The sequence below is a fragment of the Henckelia pumila genome, chromosome 4 (assembly GCF_033568475.1).
Source record: "Henckelia pumila isolate YLH828 chromosome 4, ASM3356847v2, whole genome shotgun sequence".
Lineage (NCBI taxonomy): Eukaryota > Viridiplantae > Streptophyta > Magnoliopsida > Lamiales > Gesneriaceae > Henckelia > Henckelia pumila.
This window is the reverse complement of record NC_133123.1, coordinates 203,175,417-203,200,309: the sequence shown is the minus strand read 5'-3', so window position 1 is coordinate 203,200,309 and position 24,893 is coordinate 203,175,417. Positions and strand designations below refer to the sequence as shown.

The window sequence follows — 24,893 nt, the reverse complement described above, 5'->3', positions numbered from 1 at the left end:
CACGAGATATCAAATATTGAAACCATTGTCATCTTTCATTTATCAACTGGACGTTAGGGTTCATCATATCTTTCTTTTTTCATCCAGTTGCAATTAAGCTACGACTTTGGCAACTATGATTTACTTAGAAAACAAAAACTCGAAAAAATGTACAAAGTTTGGGAATGACGTGTGGTTGTTTCGTCTCAACACTCATCAAAGTGCATTCCGATAAATGATGAAAGACAACTTAACATCTAGCACATTTCACAAGTAACTTCACGAATTTAGCAAAGATAAAACAGTACAAATACACACACATGTATATATACATTTATGAAAACCAAGATAGAACATTTTATTAAGTCGATGAGAATGAGGCAAAACCAAACCTTCACATGATGTGTGTTGAGAGTTGAAACCCTGATTCCTCGAGTGCAGCCCATTTTGTTATAGTTTTGGTTTAATATTTTTCACACCACAAATACAATGCCCTATTTATACTCATAAATATAGTCATATTTTATAACCTTGAAAACTTGAGGTGAAAGTATAACCATTAAGAAGTTGTTTGGTTGAAGTTATATGAAATGAGTTTGGATATAGAAGTAGAAGTAGAAGTAGAAACAAAACAACCAAAAATTTTAACAGCTTCTAAAAAACACTTAAAAAATGTTTTTTAAAACAAATTTTATAATTTTTTAAAGATATTTTTAAAAAAATTATTTTCCTCCGTTCGCTTTTCCAATCAAAGGCACGCTTATGAATTTGGTAATTTTTTTTTTTCAAACAACAAATATTCCCGTCAAAATATTAAGTTTTTTTGACATATATATTGATATTATATATTTTTTTTAAAAAAATTGGGGTGAGCTTACTTTGTTTTGTTTTGTTTGTTTTTTTTAAAAACATCTTATTTAAAATTTTATTTCTACGAAATATCATTGTATATTTTCATAAATCCTTACCACGTCCTCCATCTATTTTTTTTGTAAAATTGAATTTTGAAAAAAACATCAATTTTTTAAAATTAAAATATAAAATAACTTTATTCTTTTAATATTGGTTTAATATTATAATAAAATTCTAAAACTATTTTCATATATATAACTATTTGATTACATTCATAGTTATACCATTTTTTTAATTTCGATAATAAAAAATCTTATAATATCGTACTTATCAACATCTAAACTAACAACAAATACTTACAATAAATAATAGCTATATTCTCCATCCCGTAAATCCAAAACTAACTCTTGTCAAATTAACAAAGACAAATAATTCCATTCAATAAAATACTGTAAATACTAAATACCTATTTGATATTTCTTGATAAAATATTTCTTTATCTTTTATCGATAGATTTTTAAATTTAAACAGTATATATCACCATGCATCGACGGCTAGGCAATTTTTATATTTCAATATATAATGTAGAGAGCAAATAATAAAGAAAATAATAATTGAAAAAAATAAAGAAAAAATAGAATGGTACGAGAATGGAGCCGTTTCCGAAATCGCAAGGTTTGATTCGAGGTCGTGCCCGGATTTAGGCACCCTTTCACCTGCCAAAACTCATCTGGATTCCATTCAGTACTGTCAGTGAAAAAGCTTCCTCAATTGTCTCACGATTTTCGACTTCGAATCTTCAAGCCGCACGACGGTGAATGCTCTTCCATCTCACCATGTTAATTTAATGCGCAGAAATGGTTTTTTTTTTTTTTTTTTAGCGATTTGTTTATTGGTTTTTCATGCGTGCAAAGCTTCTGTTTTTTGCGCCCTAGCGTATCTGAAGTTCTGTATGGTTGCGAATATCCTTTCGTGGAGCGTGTAATCGTTTTAAGTGATGGCAATTTCCATGTTTTATTAGGTTGGGCTGGTTTCATGTAGTTTGATTATCCTTTTAGCTTGCCGGATTGATAATTGGTATTTGGAGTAAATATTTTGCTGTGTGGTGTTGTTCTTTTGTTAATTTGATCGTTGGGTTTTATGAATCTTTGTTAAGTGAGTACTCTTTTAATTTTTTTGTGTGTGCAGTTAGTTCTCCATGAATTGCTTTTGCTGAGGTCTTTGAGGGAGGTGCATGATCCGTGGTTTTAAAGACACAAGCTTTGGTGGAGGTTGAAGTAACCTTGGAGGCAAATTAATGATGTGGACAAATGTTTTCAAACTTGTAAGATCTCGCATTTTAATGTCGCGTTTTCTATGCCATTTGTCACGTTGCCTTATTCGTTGCCAATGGAATTTGTCATATTGCCTTATTGGCATATTGCTTCTCGTTATCATCGAATGTCTTGTTTACATAGGTGTCGTTAAAATTTTCTGCAGGGTGGTTTGAACCAGATTTCGTGGTTTCAGTTTCTTCCCCACGAATTTGATTTCAGCACTCTTCCTGATAAGAGGTATGTTCTCGAGCCATTTATTGTGGGTGGGTTTGAAATAATTTGAAAAGAGTGCGGCCGTGTGAGTAAAGAAGTCAACTTGATTAACTGATGGACGATGTCACCACTCACACAAATGCTCTTCATAGCTTGTTTAGATAGATTTTTCATGTTTGATCGAATGCCTAAACCTAAATGATAGTGGATTAAGGATGATAGATACTCCTTGGCTTCTTGGATTGATTATTTTATTAATTCCATTTGTAGCTTTCTTGAATAATTTTTATTTAGCCTCAGACATTTGGTTTTTGAGCGTTTCTGGGCTCAGTTTGAATATTATGGACTGCGTTATGTATCTCTGCTGATTCCTTTTGTGCTTGATATTTGCGAAGTGTGAAATTGGACCAGAAAGATGCCTTGCCCCGTCTGGTGCTTTCAGCGCACCAGCAACTGCAGAATGAAGGATTTCTCAGTACATGGACCAATTCTTTTGTGGGTCCTTGGGACCCTTCGCAGGGTTTACATAATCCTGGTAAAGATCATAAGTGGTTCTATGAATTGTATTTTCACCAACGTCTTTGTCAATATTATATGTCATTTATTATGCAGATGAAAAGATCAAGCTCTGGCTTTTCCTCCCCGGGCAACATTCATCTGTTGCTGAGAAGGCACAGCTTTCTGTTTCTAGGTTGAGAGGTACGCTCATAATCAGTAGCGTTAATGTTATCAATTAGTTACTGTATTGCCATTTTAACCCTATTTAATTCCTTGTCAAACTCTTTGGATTTGATTGCTTAGTTCACCTTTAAGCTTATGCCTACATTTTTCTTCTGTCATCAAGTCCTTGCATCTGGACTTTGGGTGGCTCCTGGTGATTCAGAAGAAGTAGCTGCTGCCTTGTCCCAGGCTTTAAGGAACTGTATAGAAAGGTGATTTGTCGTCCTTTTTTTTGTGTGTGAATTTATTGTTTGAAGAACGTGAGCATTAGCTGACATGATTTTATTTCATTTGACAGAGCTCTTAGGGGACTTTCTTATGTACGATTTGGAGATGTATTTTCAAAGCATCACCCATTTATACAGAATGAAGAACTGTTCAGGTTTGTTGATGAAGCTCATGTTGATACTGAGAAATAATTTACAAGATCGAGTGCTTGAAATAGTATGTTCATTCTAATGGTCATTTCAATGTTAACTAAGTCATTCACGGAAATAAATCATTGTCTAATTCTAGAGTGCTGAAAATAATGAACTCAAAATGTAGCCGTTCTATATTTTCCTCCTCATTTGGATGTGGTTTCGTAATCTCATATTGTATTTATTTTGAGATATTTTGGAAAAAAAGATTGATTTTGTTTTTAAGTTCCACAAGCTAGTGTTTTGGTTCAACTGAGAATTTGTTGCATAGAATTACCTGGTTCATTCCAATATCTGTGTTGTTGATTTGGGAAGTTAATATTCCACTGCTATTCCCTTCTTTTCTTTTACTCTTTTTCTAGATTAACTTTTATGTAGTTTTTTGTAAGTAATTTATCATTATCTAGGAATCAGGAAGTGGTAAAGGAGAAGTTTATAAACAAAGGGTGTGCATATTCTGGTGCAAATGTCTTAATTTTAACACCGACTTTTTATTACTTCAAAGTGTAAATTGTGGCACGATGAAATAGTAGTTAAATGAATTTCATGTTGGCATCCTGCAAGATCAGTTTAAATTTTAAGCTATAATCAAGATGAAAGATAAGACTCGCCATACTTGGTCCCAATATACACCCATTGTGGTTGCAATTGCATTGCTGCGATTTAGGAATTTATCTTCTTTGAAGTTTTGAAACTGTTTCGTTTCTAAATGCCCCTTCTCATGAGGTTGTATTGGTGCTTTGTAGGCGTGGTCAACCTGTTGCTGAGTTCATCTTTGCCGCAACAGAAGAAACAATTTTTGTTCATGTTATTATATCTGCTAAGTTAGTCTCGCCTTAACTCTAACTGCTGCTTTGTGCTTTCAAATATCTTTATTGCGTTATGATAGTATTAAATCTTGTTACGGACGTGTAGTCAACACTACTATACTAAGTATTACGTGAGTGTAAAATGATTGTTTCACCATTCTAGGCATGTTCGAGCTCTTTCAAGTGGAGACATCGAGTCATTCATCAACCGTTCTACTAGGCACGCCAATGAAAGAATATCAGGTCTGTTACTTGGTGCAAATATATTCATATACTTCAATACGAATTTTTCAAGCTTTTCTATCTTTTTTGCACGTGGATTGGTAAATATAAATTAGAAAGTCCATCAAATGTTTAATTTTGCGTCGACTCTTCTAATATGTGCCATGTCTCTGGTAGATGCAGCATTTGGTAGTGATTTAAATTTTTCTATGAGCACTTTTAGGTCAATGAACTGTGTGATGCATCAAAGTTAGCATCAAATGAGAATTATTTTGGAGCTTATTGTATTAAATTTATCATCAGTATATGTTTTGTTGCTGTATTATGTCATAGTACGCGTCAGTTAATTTGACCGGTGGAAAGCTGAGTTGACGGTAATTTCTTTAAAAATATACCTCTCTTTATATTTTTGCATGTGAGAATTTTGCAGCTTCTAATGTTAGAACATGGTGTGTTAAGTTTCTGCTATCTTTCATTTGATTCAGCTGATCTGAACTCCTATTTTTTGGCTTGTTTGTACATTTTTGGGATCTAGCATCTTCCGATGTTTCTTTCTAACTATGTGGCATGCAAATATGTTTTGTGCATATTCAACAAAGTCATGCTATTACATTCATGTTTTTAATTCCGTTTACGATTTTAATATATTAAATAAATACTATCTTATCATCGTATATGAGATATTTTCACTTCCATTCACCTTCTGATATTTGTTACCGATGCATGCTCTTGCAGTCGTTGTCTCCCCTCATGGGATGCGTGGAAAGCTTACTGGATGCTGTCCAAGTAATCTTGTGAAGCAAGTCTATCTGAGGTCAAAATAAACTACTCGCTGCTGTTCATATATGTTTTAATTCCCAGTCACCAAATAACCTTTCCCAATTCTTTAAATTGCATTTGTTGGATCTGTCTGTACTTTTTTTAATTCTAAAATGTTGTCTTCTTTATTCTTCTTTTTGATATATCTATACAGACCTGGGAAGTTCAGAGGTTCAAATGGGATTGTAGGTCTACCTTACCATGCTTCTCAGGGGCCTGGACCGCCAAGTCAACTGATGGGACAAAACTGCTATGTTGAAGTGACACTTGGCTGCCTTGACAAGACGGTGCACTCACACAAGAACTCTCAGCCTCCTGGTATCGAGAACCCAGCTATAGTGAGAGGTACTCAGATTGGGTCATCCGAAAATCTTTCAATTTGTGATAAAGTCTTTGTATATCCTGCCGAGGCCGTTCTCTTTCCAGTTAAGCAGACATCTTTTGCTAGATCAGCTCTGAAGAGGTATGACTATCATTGACGAAGTCTGACACATTTGGATTGATGAACTATTTGTTTGTATATGACATTGCTATCATTGATGAAGTACAACACATTCGGATTGATGAACTATTTGGTTGAATATGACATATTGGGCCATGTCATGGCTTGGTTACTTTCATTATTCTGGAGCTACTTAATTTTTGGTAAAATTGAAAATTTGTTCTGTGCTTCCATGACAAGAGGGGGAGGAGAAAGGTCTACTAACTGTTCAGAGAAATTAAAATGGGGGCTTGGGGACAGGGTTAAGTGAAGGAGAACTTCTCTTTGAAGTTTGGTTTTGTTTGACTTTTTATACTGAACTCTTTTAGTAATTCAAATTCCTTTATTATGTGGTATATATGAATTCTTTAGGAGGCTGTGAATCTCATGTTTTCTTGCTGGCACCTGATTACTCTTCTCCTAACCCACTTAACTTTTCCCCTCTGGTCCCCCAGTGAACCCAATTCTGACGGTGGAGGATTAGGTTTAGAGATATTAACATGTGTAATTGTGTATCAATATATTATTCCGCAAGTACTGGGATTTACTGTAACTTGCACCTGATATGTAGATTGGTCTTTAGCTATCGATGTAGCCACCATTTATCCAGATGTAATATCTCCCTGCCTCACAACCAAATTGCACAACCTTCAAACGGTACCTATGTTTTTTGCATCGGTAAAGTAGTAAATGTGTTTTAAAAGACATTAAGTGTACTGTCTGAAAATGTATCCTTACTAAGTTCAGAGTTAATATTTTTTTATGAATAACATGAAGTTTCTTTTCTTGTTTATGATCGTATCAATATTTTGTATGGTCAACTAACATCATATTCTTATACTTCAGATTCTGGATGCAAAATTGGGCTGGCCCATCAGTATCTGGTTGTTCTATTTTTATGCATTGGTGAGACAAAAGTTTCTCGTATATTTATTTTTATTCTGTTTTAGCCTGAGTTTCTGCTTTCACTTTTGTTTTGGTTTTGATAGTGATGAGTGGGTGGATTCAAGGGGAGGATCTTTGCTTGAACCAAGTGGAACTCGCTCTCAGCATGGCAATCACAGCAGTAGCAACAGTAATTGTAGTAGCAATTGCAGCATCAGTAGTTCCTCCAGTGAGAGTGATCGAAAAACTCTGGGAGCTGGTGATCTTGAGGCAGATGCAGATTCTTTAATGTCCAGAGAGTCTGGTTTGTCTTCATTGGGACAACCTCAGAATGCTGACCCCAAAATTGTAATTCTCTATCTGCAAGCAACTGGGAAAAAACTAAGAATGTTTTAGTTAATTTAAGTTTTGTTAACGCCATTTGATGTTCTTGAATTTTTCTTTTCCTCTTTATTTTTTATTATAGTTGTGAGAAATAGATTGCTTATTTGTCCATCTTGAATGGAATAGTTTTGATTTGTTTTATATCCGATTATAAATATGAATAGCAAGTTATATGGTGCTAGCGTTTCCCTGGTAGTCAGAAATTATTAGAATGCTATTAAGGTCCTCAAGACATTCTCAGTTTTTCTTTTTTAATTTTTTTTTTATCATAAGGTATTCTCAAATCTCAATTGAAACTACTATGTTTTCCAAGTTATACCGTCAAGCGGGAGAATCGAAAGCATAGAAGGTCACGCTTTCTGACCATAAATTAAGTCTGTTGCAGTGTATCATGATGATAAATAATCTAACATAATGGCCTCATGTTTTTATTTGTTGTCCTAGCATCAATTCCTAAGATCTGGGATAATCTTTTCTTTAGCAACAATGATACAAAGGTATAAGGATCGCTGATTGGAACGAACTTCAAAACTCTCCCAGCTGATGGTTTGAGGATGAGAGAACTGTTTCTAGTTAATTAGGCATCATGTCATTGTTAGTGTAAGTTTCTTTGTGAGTTGAACATTTTTCTGACAAGCATTACCCCAAATTTTTAGTATCCTACTTTTATAACATCAGATCGAATGTAAGTTAATGGGATAGGTTGACGATAAGGAAAGAGTGTTGGCCATGCAATACATGTGTTAGATTATATTTCTTAGCTTGTCATTGTCAGTAACAAATTCTAATTTTTATTTGTCGTGGTAATACTGGATAGAGAAAATTTTTATATCGACTTTGAGTGTTAGGTATGCTTCTGTTGTAGTGCAGAGAAATTTAAAGTTGTCTCTGAATCAGGTGTTCACGGGATGCAGTTTTAAGACTGGGAGTTAGTTCCAGTAGATGTGCTGCTGGCTTTTCTGTCTTTTATTTTTGTGGGCCTCTCAAAGAATTAAATTGGCTTTTATAGTGCGTATGCATTGGCTGTTTGCCTTAACTTCTATTTGGCCTAATTTTGATATCTTTAATTAACCTGTTTGTAAATTCTATGCGTAGTATTATTTATGAATTAAATGTACTCGTTTTTGTTAGTCGCAGGGTTCTAAGCGGCCACGAACAGGAACATCAGAATCATTCGGTCAAGCTGGTGTGGTTTTAAATCCTTCCACAAGTGATTATGGTACCATGGAAGTCAACAACACCACGTCCATTGTTAGGGTTTCAAATGATCAAGTTGGGTCTTATTGGGGTTGGGATGATGATGATAGAGGCATGGAAATGGATATTCAAGCATTGCTGTCAGAGTTTGGTGGTTTTGGTGACTTTTTTGAGAACGACACTTTGCCGTTCGGGGAGGTAATTCGATCCTGGTCCTTTAATGTATATGGTGAATGGTTTATTCTTTTCTCTAGGTAATGATTGTTTAGGTTTTTTGAACTTTAGAATTTGTAGTAGTCATGATAATCCTTTTATTTATTATTCAAAAGACCTGTACATTTGTCGAAAATGTAATAATACTTTTTTATATTAAGAAATATAGCTTCATAGAATTGCGATGGAAATGAGAATGAAGTATAGACAGAATTCTAACTACCTTCGGGGTTCTGAAAAGTGGTCGCCTTCAAACTTGGAGGACTTTCTTTGCATACCTCACACAATCCTGAATTTCTGCTATGGAACTTTCCATCAGAGTCTACTGTGACTTGCAAAACTCCATTCCCAAATCACGAATTGGTTAATTTTGATTTTTCTTTGTTGCATCACGTAAAAGAGAGTCTTGGATTGTGAAGATTTCTTTAATGTATTAATTGCAAAGTCCAGATATGAATCATCTCAACTTTAGATGAGCCGATAGAAAAGGAAATCCGATATTTTTTATGGAAGTTGAGCGGAACTAGGGATCTCAGCATGCAGAAAACCGAAATGGTGGAGGAAGAATGATAACATGGTGACTAAAATTTCACTGATTTGTTAATGTGGATGTTGCGGAATCTTTTTTCCTTGGTAACTTGCGGAATCTATTAACTTGGTTATCGAACTTGTTTCAGCACCTTAACTTTCTGCAAAAAGAATTTACCTATTTCGTAGGGCTGTAAGCAATACCCTATAACAGAACAGCAGCTTCCTGGAAAACATCAATATCAAGAATATAATCAAGGTTTATCGATCAACTGTGTTAAGAAAGAATTTTTGCTCCCCCTATATTTTTCCTCTTACTGGGATTTCAATTTTTTTCTGTTCATTTTGTTGTCGTAATCATACTTGATAATAAGTGTAATTTTTACTGTTTCATTGTTTTGCTCTGTGAATCCACTTAATGCCCCCTTTCTTAAGAGTATTCAGGCCTAAATTATGTTTTGATTGTTACGTGGTGAAGCCTCCAGGAACTGCAGAGTCTCACGAACTCCCGTTTCATGCATCTGATGGTGGAGAGCTAGGTAGCAGCCCCTGCAACTCACTGATGGATGTCTCTGATCAATTGGTTTTGCCAGTAGGTTTTCCAACCTTTGATAGCTATAATCACCCACCAGCTCCTGCACCTGTGGAAAATTCAAGCAAAAATCAGGAGGCCATAAAGGGTTCTGCTTCTGCTTCTGCTCCTGCTCTTGACACCTGCACTATGCCACCACTTAGAGGCGAGTTTGATCATGTTTTAAAGGCGGAAGCGCTTATGACATTTGCTCCAGAATATGGAGCTGTGGAAACCCCTCAGAGTGAGATATCCTCTGTGATACTACGAAGTCCATATGTTCCAAAATCTTGCAAAGTGGATTCAGCTTCAAGCTCGAACAATTATGTGTACTCTGCAACTCCACCTTCTCCTTTCTGTGATGGATCTGATGAGAAATCTACCGTTCATTCAGGCATGAAAGCATGCACTGAAAAGAATGATTCTAATTCCTTTTTAAAGTCAGAGAAATACTACACACATGTTGACAAAGGAAACAGGCAGCAAATAATTGGAAAGTTCACTAACCGTGACAATCACATTTTTGAAGGTGACGATGGAGTTGGATCATCACAATTTTCTGTTCTCACTCAGACAAATTCCGAAATAAGCAATGGCTCGTTGAGGGAAGATAATTTTCTTCTATCTTCTAGGACTGTCCTTGCAACAGAAACCGAGTGCCTCTTGTGCCAGGCCACCATGTGCAGGTTGCGGCATACGTTGCTGTCTCCTAGCAAATTTTCATCTGCAGTCTTGAATGGGTTACCTGCCAGTGGCATTTCCAATCAGGTCAATGTTGATCCAGGCATCATGGTGGACAATATTTCAAGTAAATCTGAGTTTAGAAAGAAAGAAACCATACCTGTTAGGATAGCTGGTGATATAGATGGAGGTGTACTTGATGGGCCATTGAGTGCACCTGTTGGTGTTTGGCGTTCTGTTGGAATGCCTAAAGTTGCAAAAACAAGTACTCCAACTGTGGAAGTTTGTCCATCCATGCCTCACAATTCATTCATCGAAGAAAGCATGCTTTCTTATGGACTTCGGCAGCCACTTCAGGAACTTCTTGATGGCATATCATTTCTTGTACAACAAGCTACTTCATTCGTTGATGTGTCTCTGGATGCTGATTGTGGTGATGGGCCCTATGGTTTGCTTGCACTTCAAGAGCAGTGTAGGCGTGGGTTTTCATGTGGACCCTCTATGGTACATGCTGGTTGTGGAGGAGTTTTGGCTTCTTGTCATTCCTTGGATATCGCTGGCGTGGAGCTCCTTGATCCACTCTCGGTTGATGTAAGACTCTTATTATGGATTTAGGTTTTTCCTTTTCTCTAGTCTTATTTATTGAATGAGAAGTTGGATTTAAATGAATAAGAAGGATGAATTTTCCAATTAATAATATGAAAGATATTTCAGCAATGTATGGGTGTTGTGAGGGAACAAAGCAAGAGAATTGTGGATCAGAGTTCTGGATTTTTGTTCGTCCTCCTTGCATTCCTATCTATGAGATGGAGGGGTCGAAATGACCTTCGAGTCTTTCAGATGTTCCTAATCAATGTCATCAATATGACTGACCATTTTTTGAAAGTGTCTTTTATATCTTGGAAAATTTTAGTTTGTTAATAATAGAGGTAAATCATTTGTTGCATTATGTTTTAAGTGGATGAAAATGATTATTAAATATATATCTCCTTTATTGCGTCTCTTTTGTGATGAAGTGGATAAAGGTTTCTGTGAATCGTATTCTTATGTTGTATTATTGGAAAATTGAGATAAATGTATTGTTGTATTGCAAGTATAAAATACTGCAGTGATTTATGCGGTACAAACTTCTGTCACTGCCCTTGGAATCCAATATTTCATTATTATATTATATTTTATTATTGTTATCGGTATTTTAATCATAGTCTAATTTTATCAAATTGTATAATCCTTTTCAGGTTCAGGCATCTCTAACAATTAGTTTGTTGCAATCAGACATGAAAGCAGCTCTAAAATCTGCATTTAGCTGTGTGGATGGTCCTCTATCTGTTATTGATTGGTGCAAGGGCCGCAACCAACCCAATGAATTAGGAATAACATGCAATGGATTTTCTTCAGAATCTACTGCAAGTGTGAGCGATTGTCGGGATTCTTCAAGTACAGTAACACTATCAGTTGGAGATCCCATGAGCCCATCTCTGTCATCTGTTGGTGGTGCATCTTCCCAAAAAGGTTTGATTATGCTTGACAAATGATTTATGGCCTTACATTACCTGTTGAACAGTTTATCCAGTTTCTGTTTCATTAGATGGAACCAGAGGGGATGAGGCAAGTGAAAGGCATTTAAACCAGGACACTTCTTTATTGGAATCAGATCAGCAACTATGCTTACGGTTTCGCCCCACAGTTTCTGTAGTTCCATTTCCTTCCATACTTGTTGGGTACACTTGCTATTAACTTTTTTACAGCCACCATTACCAAATCCGTCTGCTTCTTTGAATGTGGAATATTTCTTGATCTGTGTAACATGTTGAATCTGAAGAAGTGTATTATGGTTATTTAATTTTCTTGTACGAGTAAGTCAATTTATTTCTTGGATGGGTATAAAATTGTATGGTGCCATCGTCTCATCATTGTTAGGATGGCACACAGTGGATGATACAACATACTATGATGTGGGATTTCAAAATTCAAACAGCTTGTTTCTTTTCCGTTTGTGCACCACAACTTGTTTAGCTGTAATTCATGTAAAAAGTAAAGAATTTCATCCTGTCTATACTGACTGTACTACCATGTAGTATGGAGATTTTGTTGTACATTTATATTTTATATTTTTATTTTTTATTGCTATAAATTATGAGTATTGCCGTTTATCCTATTGCTGTACAGAATGACCTAATAATATATTTTATCCTTATAGGTACCAAGATGATTGGCTTAAGACATCAGTTAGCTCCTTACAAGTTTGGGAAAAGGCTCCCCTTGAACCATATGCAACCCCAAAACATGTAAGATTTGTTACCCTTTAGGTGGCAAGCTTTTCTGCTACCTTATTTGATATATGCATCTGTATTATCAAAACTCGTGGATTGCTCTTGTATCTTTCTACTTTAAACGTGATGGTATTGCTGAATTACACCTTTTTCTCTGGTAGATGAACTACTATGTTGTATGTCCAAATATCGATCCACTCATTACAGCGGCCTCAGACTTTTTTCTGCAGCTTGGAACTGGTTAGTGCTGGTGAAATGTTTTTTTTTAATTTTTTAATTTTCTAATTATTTTATTTGCCCAGTGGTGCCTGGCTTGAGTTTCTTTCACATTGATGATTTATAGATGGCCTGATTTTTCTCTCCGCAGTTTCAATTGCTTGTTTAATTTGTTTCTTAATATGTTGTCATATGATTTAAATGCATAACATTCTCTGTAAGTTTGAACTATCGAGTGAATATGTCGGTCATTATGTCCAAGTAGTTTTTGTGGATGTATAAGGCTATTCTTTGGGGATGCATAAGCTTTTTAGCGCCTTCATTTGTAGGTTGTTTTGGTAGAGTTCTATATCTCAATGCGCATTGCTTGGGAAACAGATGCCCCCCTGCATTTTTGAGTTGTGGACTGATGTATACTTAATACAACGATTCCGAAAAACATTTGTTGAATCTTTGCAGAAGTTAACTGGAACAACTGGAAAAGATAGTCTAGAGTAGCAGTCATGACTGTATACATTTCCAAATGTGTCTTATTGATTAGGATTTCTTTTAGTGCTATTGTCAGCCTATACTTTTTTCACAGTTGCTTGTATTTCCCATGTTTTTGCCTGTTAAAAGGAATATTTTTGTCTGAAATTGTATATATTTTCACTGGCTTTCAGCAGAACCCGTTTATTTTTTTTAGTTTGAGTCGACCCACAAGTAATGTCTTAACGTCAGCTCGATTGAGTTGTCATGGATTACATCTTATAGGCGTCCTATGTTTAAAGCTTGGAATTTATCGTCTATCAATGTGTATTTTGGTTTGTCTTTTTTCCGTTAGTGAACGTGTATCTATTAAATAAAATGTGTTGGATTTCATGACTTGCTATGGCCTTTGCTCCTAGTTTATGAAACTTGCAAGCTGGGAACCCATGCGCCCCAAAGTCTTGGGAATGAGATGGAAATAGATTCTGGAAAAAATAATGCTTCTGGTTTTGTCTTGCTCGATTGTCCCCAATCGATGAAGATAGATACAAATAATGCATCTATGCTGGGTTCGATTAGTGATTATTTTCTCTCTCTGTCCAATGGCTGGGATCTGACTTGCTTTCTAAAGACTCTTTCCAAGGTTCTCAAAACCTTAAAACTTGGTTCATCTACAATCACAAATGCAAAGGAAAGAAATAGTGTACCATGCACTGTAAGTTGTAAATTTCCTTATCTTATTTGTTATAGCAAATGCTGTTCTCTTTTTTAAAAATATTTTTATAAATTACCAGATACCTAATCTCTAGAAGTAGGATTTGTAACTTAAACTGTTTAATTCAGCTGCCAAATATTTTAAAATCATTAGTATATTGTTCAGGATAAGTTCCCTTTGCCACTTGATTAATAGGATCGGTTGGTAAAGTCGTGCTGCAGTTGTATCCTGCCTCATTTCCTACTTCTCTTCATTCTCTTGGATTGTGCTCAACTTCGCATCTGTATCTCTGATTCTATCATGTTCTTGAATAAACTACCAAGCCTTATTTTTCTCGAGTGCTTAGAACTATATGAATGCCTAATTATTAGGTTCAAACCTTGACAAACATTAACCTATACTATTATTAGGAGCTTTAGGGTCTCTGTCTTTTATTTGCTAATAACAAACTTTTAAGTTTGAACGGAGCTTGTGAAGCATCGAAATATAGAAAATTTTCATTGCTATGTAGTCTTATTTATATATTGAAGTAAAGTAATAAATGCCTAAAATGTGAATGCTTTACTTTTCAAAATATCTTTAACATACCACTGACTTATATTTTTTTACCGACCGTTGGGTCAAAACCTCAGTTTTTTTTGGTTGACCCACCCTCGTAACATTTTCTATATTCTTTTCATTGGGGTTTTTAAGTTCGTTTTTTAGTTCTCGAATGGGAATGCACATAACCCTTTACGACCGATTTTATTTCAAGGGGTCAATGCTTGACAGCTTGAGCAGTTTGCGCTTCATGCCCTGAAATGGACCCCACAAAGTACCTGCTGATATTGGTTTTTTCTGTTTTGGTCCTTGTATCAGGTAGTCTATGTGATATGCCCCTTTCCCGAGCCACTTGCAGTTCTACAAACTGTGGTTGAATCCTCTATTGCTATTGGATCAATCATTCGGTCTTCTGATAAAGAGAGGAGATCTATGATGAACAATCAAGTTGCAAAAGCATTGAGTTACTCAGCAGCTGTGGATGAGTCGTTTTCTAATGTATTAACTCTCACAGGATTTAGCATCCCTAAGTTGGTACTGCAAATTGTGACGGTGGATGCCATTTTTCGGGTAACTAGTCCGGCACTTAACGAGCTCATCATTTTGAAGGAAACTGCTTTCACTGTTTACAATAAAGCTCGCCGAATTGCACGCGGAGTCTCCACAGAGACTTTGCCTCCATCTCTGCCAGGAAGGTCTCACTCAGTCTTAATGCAGATGGCTTCGCCAGGTATGTGGAAAGACTGTGTTGGTTCTCGAATTGTGGGACCATCTCTTCAGAGAGAAAATGAACTTGATGCAAGCTTGAGACCAGGTACGTGGGATAACTCTTGGCACGCAGCAAGGAGTGGGGGACTTGGATGTGATCCCAACAGAACTGGAGATGTCTTTTCCCAAGATGACATTCGCTGTTTATTCGAGCCACTTTTTATCCTCGCAGAACCTGGTTCCCTTGACCGTGGGTTTTCTCCCTTTTTGGGGAATCCTACTTTTGATTCATCGAAGCCATTATCAGATGATTGTGCAAGTAACAGCTTTGTGCAGAGTTCTGCATCATCAGGTAGTGGAGATAATGCTCGTAATACTCAGTCGGATGCCCTGGATTCAGATGGTTTTGCATCTGTTCATCAAAAACCACTCCCCAGTCTGCATTGTTGTTATGGGTGGACCGAGGATTGGCGTTGGATGGTGTGCATATGGACTGATTCGAGAGGTGAACTGCTCGATAGTTATGTCTACCCTTTTGGAGGTATCAGCAGTCGGCAAGACACCAAGGGTCTGCAGTCCCTTTTTATTCAAATACTGCAACAAGGATGCCAGATTCTTCAGGCTTGTTCTCCTGATATTTCTAATGCTAAGCCTAGAGATCTAGTTATCACGCGAGTTGGATGTTATTTTGAACTCGAGTGCCAGGGTAATGAATTGGCTTTCTTCCTTTTTGTGGTTTACTAATTAAATTTTTTTTGCTTGGTTCCTCTCTTCCTTTCTAGTTATTAGGCTTGATGATCATTTTGCATTTTTGCTTACCTCTGTTTGAATATAGCTAGCTAGCGTGGATCGCTGGTCCACTTTTTGTAATCTATCATTTTCATTTATATATAATACATATGTTTCCTATCAAAAAAAAAAAAAGAACCTTCTGATGATCGTCTTCTTTTTGGCATTTGAAGTACAACGAAATTTTAAGCACGGTTGTTGATTTCACCACTGCTAGATTTCTGACATCATTTTGATTAACCCAACTCAAATGTCAGACATCATTGGCCATTCCCTATTGAATCTCTGATCTTAACCGAACTTGTCTTTCTGTAGAGTGGCAGAAAGCTTTGTATTCAGCTGGGGGTTCCGACGTTAAGAAGTGGTCTGTGCAGCTTCGACGGTCATTCCCTGATGGAATTCCTCCTGGTAGCAATGGAACTTCTTTGCAGCAGCAGGAAATGAGTTTAATTCAAGACAGAGCATTACCTTCTTCACCGAGCCCATTGTCTAGTCCTCATCCCAAGTCTTCGTCCTTCATGAAAGGTGGTATGGGGCAACCTTCCTCCAGAAAGCAGATGATGGGCGGGCATGCAGTATTGGACAATTCGAAGGGCATACTGCAGTGGGTGCAGAACATCAGCTTTGTCTCAGTCTCAATCGATCACTCCCTACAACTAGTGTATCAAGCAGATTCTACATATACTGGTACTCATGATTGTATTTTCTGCTTTCATCTTCAAACAAATTCATTCCGATTTTTTTTCCCATTTGCTTTTTAGGCCCATATCGTTTCACTTTTTATGGCTTACAGAGATTAGGAGTATCACTAATTTCTAGAGTAGCTGTATAACACTCTGCCCCTTGTTCGAACTTACATTTGGTGCCTAATTTGTACTTTTAGGTGTTTCTGAGAGTGAGCATTGAAATATACATTTGGTGGTTATTCCTGCGAAATTACCTTTTCATCTTCTTGACGATTGCTTATTTTGACTCTGGGCAAAATATTCCCATTGAACAAGTGGCACAAATCCACGGGTTATACTTATCAACTATTGCTTTTACTGTGCCTTTTGATATAATCATTGCATCGTTGCAGGATCAAATCAGGGTAGTGCCATGTCAAGCCAATCAGGCTATCTCGAAGGATACACTCCTGTGAAATCCCTTGGCTCTACTTCTGCATCCTATGTTTTAATCCCATCACCGAGCATGCGTTTTCTGCCTCCTGCAGTTCTTCAGCTCCCTACATGTCTCACTGCAGAGTCGCCTCCTCTCGCTCACCTTTTGCACAGCAAAGGGTCTGCAATTCCCTTATCCACTGGTTTTGTGGTTTCACAAGCCGTACCTTCAGTGAGGAAAGATTCCAGAACCTTTTCCAAAGAGGAACGGCCTTCGGTCCTTTCTGTCAATTTAATTGACTACTATGGAAGTAGCAACTTAAATCAAGAAAAATCAGCCAAGCCTGTCCCAAAGGTATTAGGAAAAGGAGTAAACTCTGATGCCAAAGATTTTGAAATTGAGACGCACTTGATTCTCGAAAGTTTAGCAGCAGAACTTCACGCTCTGTCCTGGATGACAGTTAGCCCCGCCTACTTGGAGAGGCGAACTGCCCTGCCTTTCCATTGTGACATGGTTTTAAGACTTAGAAGGCTTCTTCATTTTGCTGATAAAGAACTCTCTCGGCTTCCAGACAAGGCACGAGGATCGTGAAAGGTAACTGTAACTTGTGGCGTTAGTTCATTCTCGTACATGCATTAATTAGGCGTAGCTGGAAACTGGAACGGATAACGTTCTTGCTAACTTGCAGCAGTGTTCAATTATCGCTGATCAGTTAGCATCAAACTAGATGTGTAGTATAACGGCGAGTATAGTATGTTAATCCAGAAGTAGTTGTGATAGAGCAACTGTGTAAATTAGGTGACAAATCTAATGTTTTCCCCCCTTGCGTGCGTGGAGTTGTATACTAAATACTAATTTCATTGGTTTTTTTGTTTTTTATCGAAACTACATTCTTTTGTTTTGCAAGTTTGAATTCTGAATGGACTCGCCGCTGGGGGTGTGCTTTGGACTTTTTGAGTATTTGGTCGGTTCATCGTGCAAAATCGGTTTTTTTTTTTTTTTTTTTTTTTTTTTTTTTTTGGCAAAGCAAACCGGAAAATTTAGCCGAATCAAATATAATATAGAATCTTATAAAAAAGTTAATTAAAAAAAATGAATGAAGATTTTATTATTTTCAATTAATTTGTTCCAAGATTTCTTTTTTATTATAATTTTGTGATCTTCCAATTATATAGCCCAAGCCCAATTTTGCGATCTTTCAATTCCGTGACCTAAAAAAGCTTCTCGAAGAAATTAAAATAATTGGAATTTATTCAAATATCGAATTATTCGATTTAACAAATTTTTTTACATAAATAACCAAAAATCAACTAAATAAACACAAACTTTTGTGAAATTATCTCGCATGTTAATTTTGTGTGACAGAAAGACTTATCCTTACACAAATTGATTTAAACCATTGTTTTTTCTTCAAAACAAACATAGAAACCAAAATTTTGAATTAAATGTTGAGGAATCAAGACGTAATGTTTCCCATTTTGGTGTGAGAACTAAAATATCCCATGAAAGAAACATCCTCCCTCGCACAAGGTCATATATGAGCAGAGCTAAAGGCAATTGAGAAGATAGAGGAACAACAAATTAACATAGGAGACACTTTAGGAATTACTCAATCACAAAATTGTGACAAAAAATGGAATCTATATGCTTGTGTTAAAGAGTAAGAAATGAAAACAAAGATAACCGATTTGGAACAAGGAATGCTAATCTTTATCCCATCATTCCTCGAAAAAAAAAATTACTTCAAAGGGACTTCTTAAAATCCAATGGAGGCAGGGAGTCTTTGAAATGCAAATGCAAGAAGATTGATGATATTGACACTTCTCTTTCTATCTGGTGCATTGAAACTGAAGAGATGCAGTCCACAGAGCTTCTTCTTAAACTCTTATTCTCCCCCTCGGAATCATGATCATTCCCATTATCGGGCGACATAGTCGTTTTAAGCGACCCCGGTAGTATGCAATTGCATAATGAACCTGCAATAGCAAAGTGCAGATATAAGCCACAGAAAACTTAAATCATTCAAGGGAAAAACTTGAAAGTTTGGACAGAATGGGATATGATGCAAGACAAACAACCGATTCTTGCTAGGCGATTAACCCATTTCGGGATCCGGTTTCTTGTCAGCTGGTGGCATATGTCCTCGGAGAAATGGTTGCAGTTCTTCACAATCAAGTGATAAGTATCACCGATGTAATTTCTTGATTGGTACTTCAAGAATTCCCTAACTTGATGTGGATTCAAGTACGTCGTTCCCATGTAAATCGACTTCCTAAATCTGAATCCAGGACAATGCCTAGGCTCAACTTCAAATATACCACTTGTAGGATAGTCAAGTGCTCCAAATGCATATTCGACGCCATGTACTGTAAACAAAAGTTCACACATACAGCAAGCAATCAGTTAAAGCACCAGCTGCGAAATGATCGGTATACATGGCAAGAATCATGAAAATGCGTAAATTGAAGTTTTTTCAGATCTAGGAAAGGCTTCTTAACTGACTGACTGAGAGCTTAAGCCTACCTTCTAAGCCAGAGTGAAAGACACCAATGCCAGCCCAATAGAAATAGGCGTTCAATGGCGTTAAGTCGTATATGTTTAGATACACTGGAGCTTGGCCAGGATTGTAGTTTTCAAACTCCACATTAGGGAACACACAAAATCTCGAGGCAGGCTCGTGTTGCATATTCAGAGGAATCATAGATCGCCACCCGACTTTGAATTTCGATTTCATGTTCGGCTATGGAGTTAGGAATGGTCCACTAAACCTGTGACAAAGATCAAGATATCAATAACTCCACATGAAGTAATCAATTCACAGTTGTGGTTTGCTCGAATAAAAGTAATGTCATGTTGCTATGCATAAAAGATTCGAGCCATGTTCAGAAATTTATCCAAAAATACTTAGATGACTGATAACTACCCATCGTTCTTGATCAGTTTACTAAGATAAAGCACCATTTCCCACAAGCAAGGGCCAAATTTGCTATCATTATACAAGCACATTCCCTTTAGGCCATACCTTAGAGACATAACTTTTTCACCATTCTCAGCCTAACACCTAAATCCGAGGTGGACTCAGAATGTAATAGAGCAAAAGGGATGGGATGGGATGAGAGGTGAGCAGGCATCTTGCATTTGTACAAGATTACGTGAAAAAATCTCAACTTTTCCATTGTTGCAAAAGAATCCCATCATATTCTACCATCTCTAGTTCAAGAACTCAAAACTTATAATGGAATCAAGAAACACAAAACAATCAAATCGTTTGAATTCAGAATAAAATAATGTTATCTTGACAGCAGAGCAAAATCACAAAGAGATTTAAAAACAGGAGCATACTCATTCCATACATGCCTTACAATCAATAAAAAGAGTAATATGATAATATCAAAGAAACAATGTAAGAAAGTGAACAAAGCATAAAGTGAGATACCATAGAAAGGTTTAAAAAGAAGTTCAAAACAAACACTAGTTACCTTACTGAAAGGTGGCACGCATTCTCAAACTAGAAATGGATGTTCCACTATAAGAAAAAAGGCCAATTTTTTTCAAAATAAAGTGTGGAGGATTATCATACATGTGCCTGAAACATGCGCATTTTTGGGTTCTTTTTTATCTTTTTAAGGATAAAGGGCAAGGTTGAGAAAAGGAGTAGCACAAATTCAGAGCCCACAAGTGAAGTGCCCCTTTTATTCATTTGAATTAATGAAGAAGAAAAAGAACTAAAGTTAAAAAGGAATAAAAAGCTGACTGGTGATTTGAATTTTATTGTTTGAACTTTGACATGGTAAAGTCCATGTATATGGCAGATAAAAAGATTTGATTTTTATCCAAATAGAAGCACATTTTTAGGCAGGCCGTGTTAAAATATTAAATTCAAAGGGTGCAAGAATGAGATTTAATTTGTTCTTTCCCCCAAAAGATATTGTAAAGGTCAAAGGGTTGTTTGACTTGAAATATATATCCAATCTAATTTTTCATATTAAGGGTTATGTTCATCGAGGGTGTCCATTCAGGTTCGTACCAGGTTGAAGCAAGATTATTTAAAAAAATTCTTAGCCCGAACTAAGCTTTAAACTATAATTCGAACTTGAACTTGGATCCAAACCGACTAACCCGGTCTGGTTTTTTATTGTGAAACATTATTCTTTTATTTTTGAACAAAATAATTCAAAAAAATAACAAAACTGCATTTAAATATGATAATAAAAAATATAAATGTGTTGGGGGATTCAGGTTGATGTGTTACCTGATTCTTAATTTAGGTCAACATGACTTGACGACCACAATTCTAATCCAATATGTTTCGTGTCGACTTATATCAGATTGGTGGACCGGGTTCATTTTTGAAATCATCTTCTCTGCACTTCTTGAATCCAAACGTAAATCACATGTCAATCCTTATGTCGAAATTTTTTGTTTTAGCTCTCTAGGCCGACACTTTTTTTCATTTCTGACTCTCTGAAGTTAGAAAACTGAAAATAATTGTTTAAATGCTCAATTTGAGTCTACTGATATTGTTAATTCATAATTTAAAGTCTTGATTGAAATGTGATGTATATAAACTAATTTGAATCAATCGGTACCGTTGGTATAGTACTTGTTACATCAAATGTAACTGTAAATAACATGGACTCGTATAACATTCATAATCAATCTCAGGTCTTAATAAATGCGATTGGACTCTAGCAATATAATTTCGGAAGCTTTGAGATGTTAACCTTTCCTCCAAAACAATTTTAACAATGATCTCCATTCCCCTTAAAACACATGATCCTAAACTTTTTTAGCACGAGAATTTCACACGGTGGGCTTGAAATTCAATGACATTAGCAAATTAATTAGTTCTCCACCTATATTTTTTGGGCCCCTCGTAGATTGGGCTCCTGACCCAAGGACACAGATGAATTGTCTCATATGATGGGATCATGGGAATGTAACAGTGTTTGGCTTAGGCCTCCGCCGATCGCAACAAAAAAGTGCTAGTCGGCCAAATTAGGTGTCCTTGGCGGCTAGGCGGGCCTTAAGTGATCCTAAGCAGATGGATTATTTTTTTTGCTTTTAAATTAAAAGCCAATAAAAAAAGACAAAAAATTTTATTCATCATTCTACGAAAATCCTTTCAACATCATTTATAAAGAAAAAGAGATGTAACCCAATTTCTGAATAAGTTAATCAACTGCATAAACATGATGAAATGGTCAAAGCATGATTAAGAAATCCTCATTTGGATAAAATAAGTAGGAAATCAGATTTAGAACATTCAGAAATGGTCCAGAGGATCCCAAGGGTTCGTGTAGATCGGAAGCTCCGAACGAGTTTGGAAGCAGATGGTGAAGATCGGATGTACTGAGCAGTTTGGACGTTCCGACCTGCAGATCTGAAGGTCCGATCTCCCTCTGGCAGATAGTTATGGGTTTTTTGATTGGTGATTAGACATGGGTGAGTTCGGAAGCTCCGAACTCCGTCGGCAACAGGAGTTGTCCAATTCCAAAGTTTTTTCTCCCATTCCAGTCTATATATAAGGGTTTCTAGGCGTCGTATCGTGGGCCAGGTGGTAACGAAGCGCTACCGAGATCGTAGCGAAGGTGTACCTAGAGGTTGTCAGTTTGGGGTCATTGCCATCAGTGGGCTGACAACTGACACAATCATAAGTCTAGAATCTAATTAGCTTTTGAGAGTAGCTATTAGTCTAGTTAAGACTTTTAGTACGCAATGAGTGATACAATAATTACTTTCTTATAGGCTTGAACTTGTGAGTCAGAATTGCTAGACGGCTATTTAGAGACACAGACGTACTATCCGAGATATCCTGGTTGAGTATGCATGTTTTATGTTTGCATGTTTAAATGAATTTTTTTTATATGCATATATTATGTCATGATTAGTATGTTAAACACATTATCATGTTGAACATGTACCTTTATATACCCATAGTGGGATCGCTCAGCCCCTTGATTCTCGAGTGGATGGTTGAGCCCATTAGTACGGGATTAGGTAACCCATATCCACATATTCTTGCTGGTGTGCGAGCCACCTCCTGATGCGACGGCCTAGAGTGCTACATGTCATGATACCACTTGACTGAGTATAATTCTACCGTGATAGATTTTTGGTACCCGTAATTTGCATTCACGCAATCATAGCATGTGTATACTCATACTTCTATACTGAGTGCTGTTATCCCTCACGTCTTGTTTTTTCGTATTGTATACCTTATTCCACAAGACAGGACTTAGGTTGGACGGACCCATAGGGAGCGGTCATTGAGGTTGCAGTTGTCTTGTGGATCTTGGTTATTTTCCAGTTCTGGTTAGAGTAATTCAGTACTGATTTCGATGGGATTGTAAAACAATATGACTTTGGAAATTTAGGACCGGTTGTATTCTACCGGTTGATTTATTGTAAGATCTTAATTTCCATTGGTTTTAATTGTTATCGTATTTATTAAGTTAATTACATGCTATTAATTGTTAAGTAGGTGATTCGAGAGCGGATCACTACAAGAGAAGAAGAAAACTATGGAGAATAATAAGTAGAGAAAATTAAGAGCATAAGATGTAGAGTAAATTTGAGTTATTTTATTAGTTATATAATTTTGATCAAATCATTTTAAATTTGATGTTATTGTGTTGAAGCTATAATATATGATTTATTATGTTATGTCGTTGATATAGCCAAAAATCACTTGTATATGACACGTTGCTTCCGCCAAGTCCGGAGTATCAACGAATCCTTGTATGTTATCGGTGGAGATCTTCAGTGGGTTGCTCCTACGTCACAAAACAAAGTCAGAGAAGCCGGGAGGGTTCCCGGCGAAGGCACTCCGACGCTCAAGTCAGTGATTACTCAAGGAATAATAATCGAGAGTAGAGCGATATAGTGCTTAAGAAAGTGTGTACCTTAATAATGAGGTGACTTGAGTTATTTATAGATATTCGAAGAGTTTCACGGGCTTGAGCCTCTTATGGGCTTTTGTAGAATTCAGGGTCTGCTTGAATTAAATATATATAATATTTAAATAAGCTTGGGCCTAAAAAATAGTTGGAGTGGACCTTCATGATAGGGCTCAGGCCCAGTTGAATATTTAGGTGTAACCTATCATATGCCCCCTACTCTCGGGCATATCGCGTGTGTTGAGAGGACCGAGAGTAGAATTTTTATCGTAGTAGGACTGTGATGCAATGAAATTAAAATCCTGGCAGAATAATAATTACAGTGAAATTGGATAGGAATCAAAGTTCTGCCAAAATATTAATTGTAGAAAGCCAACAGAACTCTATCAACTATTGTCATTATGAATTCAGCACCACAGTATGTTTTTATCACAACTTACTAACTCAATTTAGTTTTGAATTTTTGATTGCAGCAAACGGTTTAAAAATAATCTGAGAGGCATAAAGAAACCAAACGCACATGGCAGGTAATTGTCTAGCACGTGGCTTCCATATTGAGAATAGACATGATTTTTTAAATCCTTGATCTTGTCGCCTTATTATTATTATTTTATGTTTCCCTTCCCAACTTGTTTCGTCGTCTTCTTCAAACGTGATATGATGTGTATGTGTCTATGTGTATATGTTATCATCCCTCCCTCTCCATGTCCATCATCTCCTTTATTATTAATGGCTAACGGACGGCTCTGGCTGGGGAGGAGACGCTCATTTTTTAATGGTTGACGAGGGGAAACAAATGCGATTGTGGCGTGGTGTTTCCGGCGATTTGAATGCCATCCATGGAGCTTCATCCACTGTTTGTGGGTGCGTCCAAATATGGACTCGAATGGGAACT

At 36.6% G+C, this 24,893-nt stretch overlaps 2 protein-coding genes across 9 annotated transcripts; one reads left to right on the top strand and one right to left on the bottom strand.

Annotated features, from left to right (window-relative positions):
• Positions 1–1,455: 1,455 nt before the first annotated feature.
• LOC140867781 (mediator of RNA polymerase II transcription subunit 13) lies at positions 1,456–17,999 on the top strand. Of its 4 annotated transcripts, none has more exons than XM_073272844.1 (23): positions 1,456–1,645; positions 2,020–2,155; positions 2,311–2,384; positions 2,756–2,895; positions 2,973–3,059; positions 3,205–3,292; positions 3,379–3,462; positions 4,246–4,323; positions 4,472–4,551; positions 5,266–5,344; positions 5,504–5,812; positions 6,677–6,736; positions 6,820–7,063; positions 8,237–8,494; positions 9,516–10,880; positions 11,528–11,801; positions 11,878–12,010; positions 12,490–12,577; positions 12,724–12,802; positions 13,666–13,961; positions 14,820–15,915; positions 16,314–16,685; positions 17,077–17,999. In XM_073272844.1, the coding sequence occupies exons 2-23, from the start codon at positions 2,129–2,131 to the stop codon at positions 17,688–17,690; spliced, it is 5,925 nt and encodes a 1,974-aa protein (XP_073128945.1). In that variant the 5' UTR covers positions 1,456–1,645; positions 2,020–2,128; the 3' UTR covers positions 17,691–17,999. The 4 variants fall into 4 exon arrangements, with proteins under 4 accessions (XP_073128945.1, XP_073128943.1, XP_073128944.1 ...); XM_073272842.1 differs by having other exon boundaries at positions 11,863–12,010; XM_073272843.1 differs by having other exon boundaries at positions 8,231–8,494.
• Positions 18,000–18,557: 558 nt separating this feature from the next.
• On the bottom strand, positions 18,558–20,713 carry LOC140865329 (deSI-like protein At4g17486). 5 transcript variants are annotated; one of them, XM_073269937.1, is made up of 4 exons: positions 20,579–20,713; positions 19,623–19,867; positions 19,178–19,465; positions 18,558–19,075 (listed from the first exon to the last, which is right to left on the bottom strand). In XM_073269937.1, exons 2-4 carry the CDS (start codon positions 19,831–19,833, stop codon positions 18,843–18,845), a joined length of 732 nt encoding a protein of 243 aa, XP_073126038.1. In that variant the 5' UTR covers positions 19,834–19,867; positions 20,579–20,713; the 3' UTR covers positions 18,558–18,842. The 5 variants fall into 5 exon arrangements, with proteins under 5 accessions (XP_073126038.1, XP_073126039.1, XP_073126036.1 ...); XM_073269938.1 differs by lacking the exon at positions 20,579–20,713 and adding an exon at positions 20,442–20,511; XM_073269935.1 differs by lacking the exon at positions 20,579–20,713 and adding an exon at positions 20,122–20,410.
• Positions 20,714–24,893: the final 4,180 nt, after the last annotated feature.

Bases quoted from the DNA above. Each gene is read 5' to 3' on its own strand.
- LOC140865329 (XM_073269937.1), bottom strand. From the start codon at position 19,833: ATGAAATCGAAATTCAAAGTCGGGTGGCGATCTATGATTCCTCTGAAT. The intron at 19,466-19,622 runs GTAGGCTTAAGC...TTTTGTTTACAG, and splicing joins CTTTCACTCTGGCTTAGAAG to TACATGGCGTCGAATATGCA. The intron at 19,076-19,177 runs GTTGTTTGTCTT...TTGCTATTGCAG, and splicing joins TAATCGCCTAGCAAGAATCG to GTTCATTATGCAATTGCATA.
- LOC140867781 (XM_073272841.1), top strand. From the start codon at position 2,129: ATGATGTGGACAAATGTTTTCAAACTT. The intron at 2,385-2,755 runs GTATGTTCTCGA...ATATTTGCGAAG, and splicing joins AGCACTCTTCCTGATAAGAG to TGTGAAATTGGACCAGAAAG. The intron at 7,064-8,230 runs GTAATTCTCTAT...CGTTTTTGTTAG, and splicing joins AGAATGCTGACCCCAAAATT to TCGCAGGGTTCTAAGCGGCC.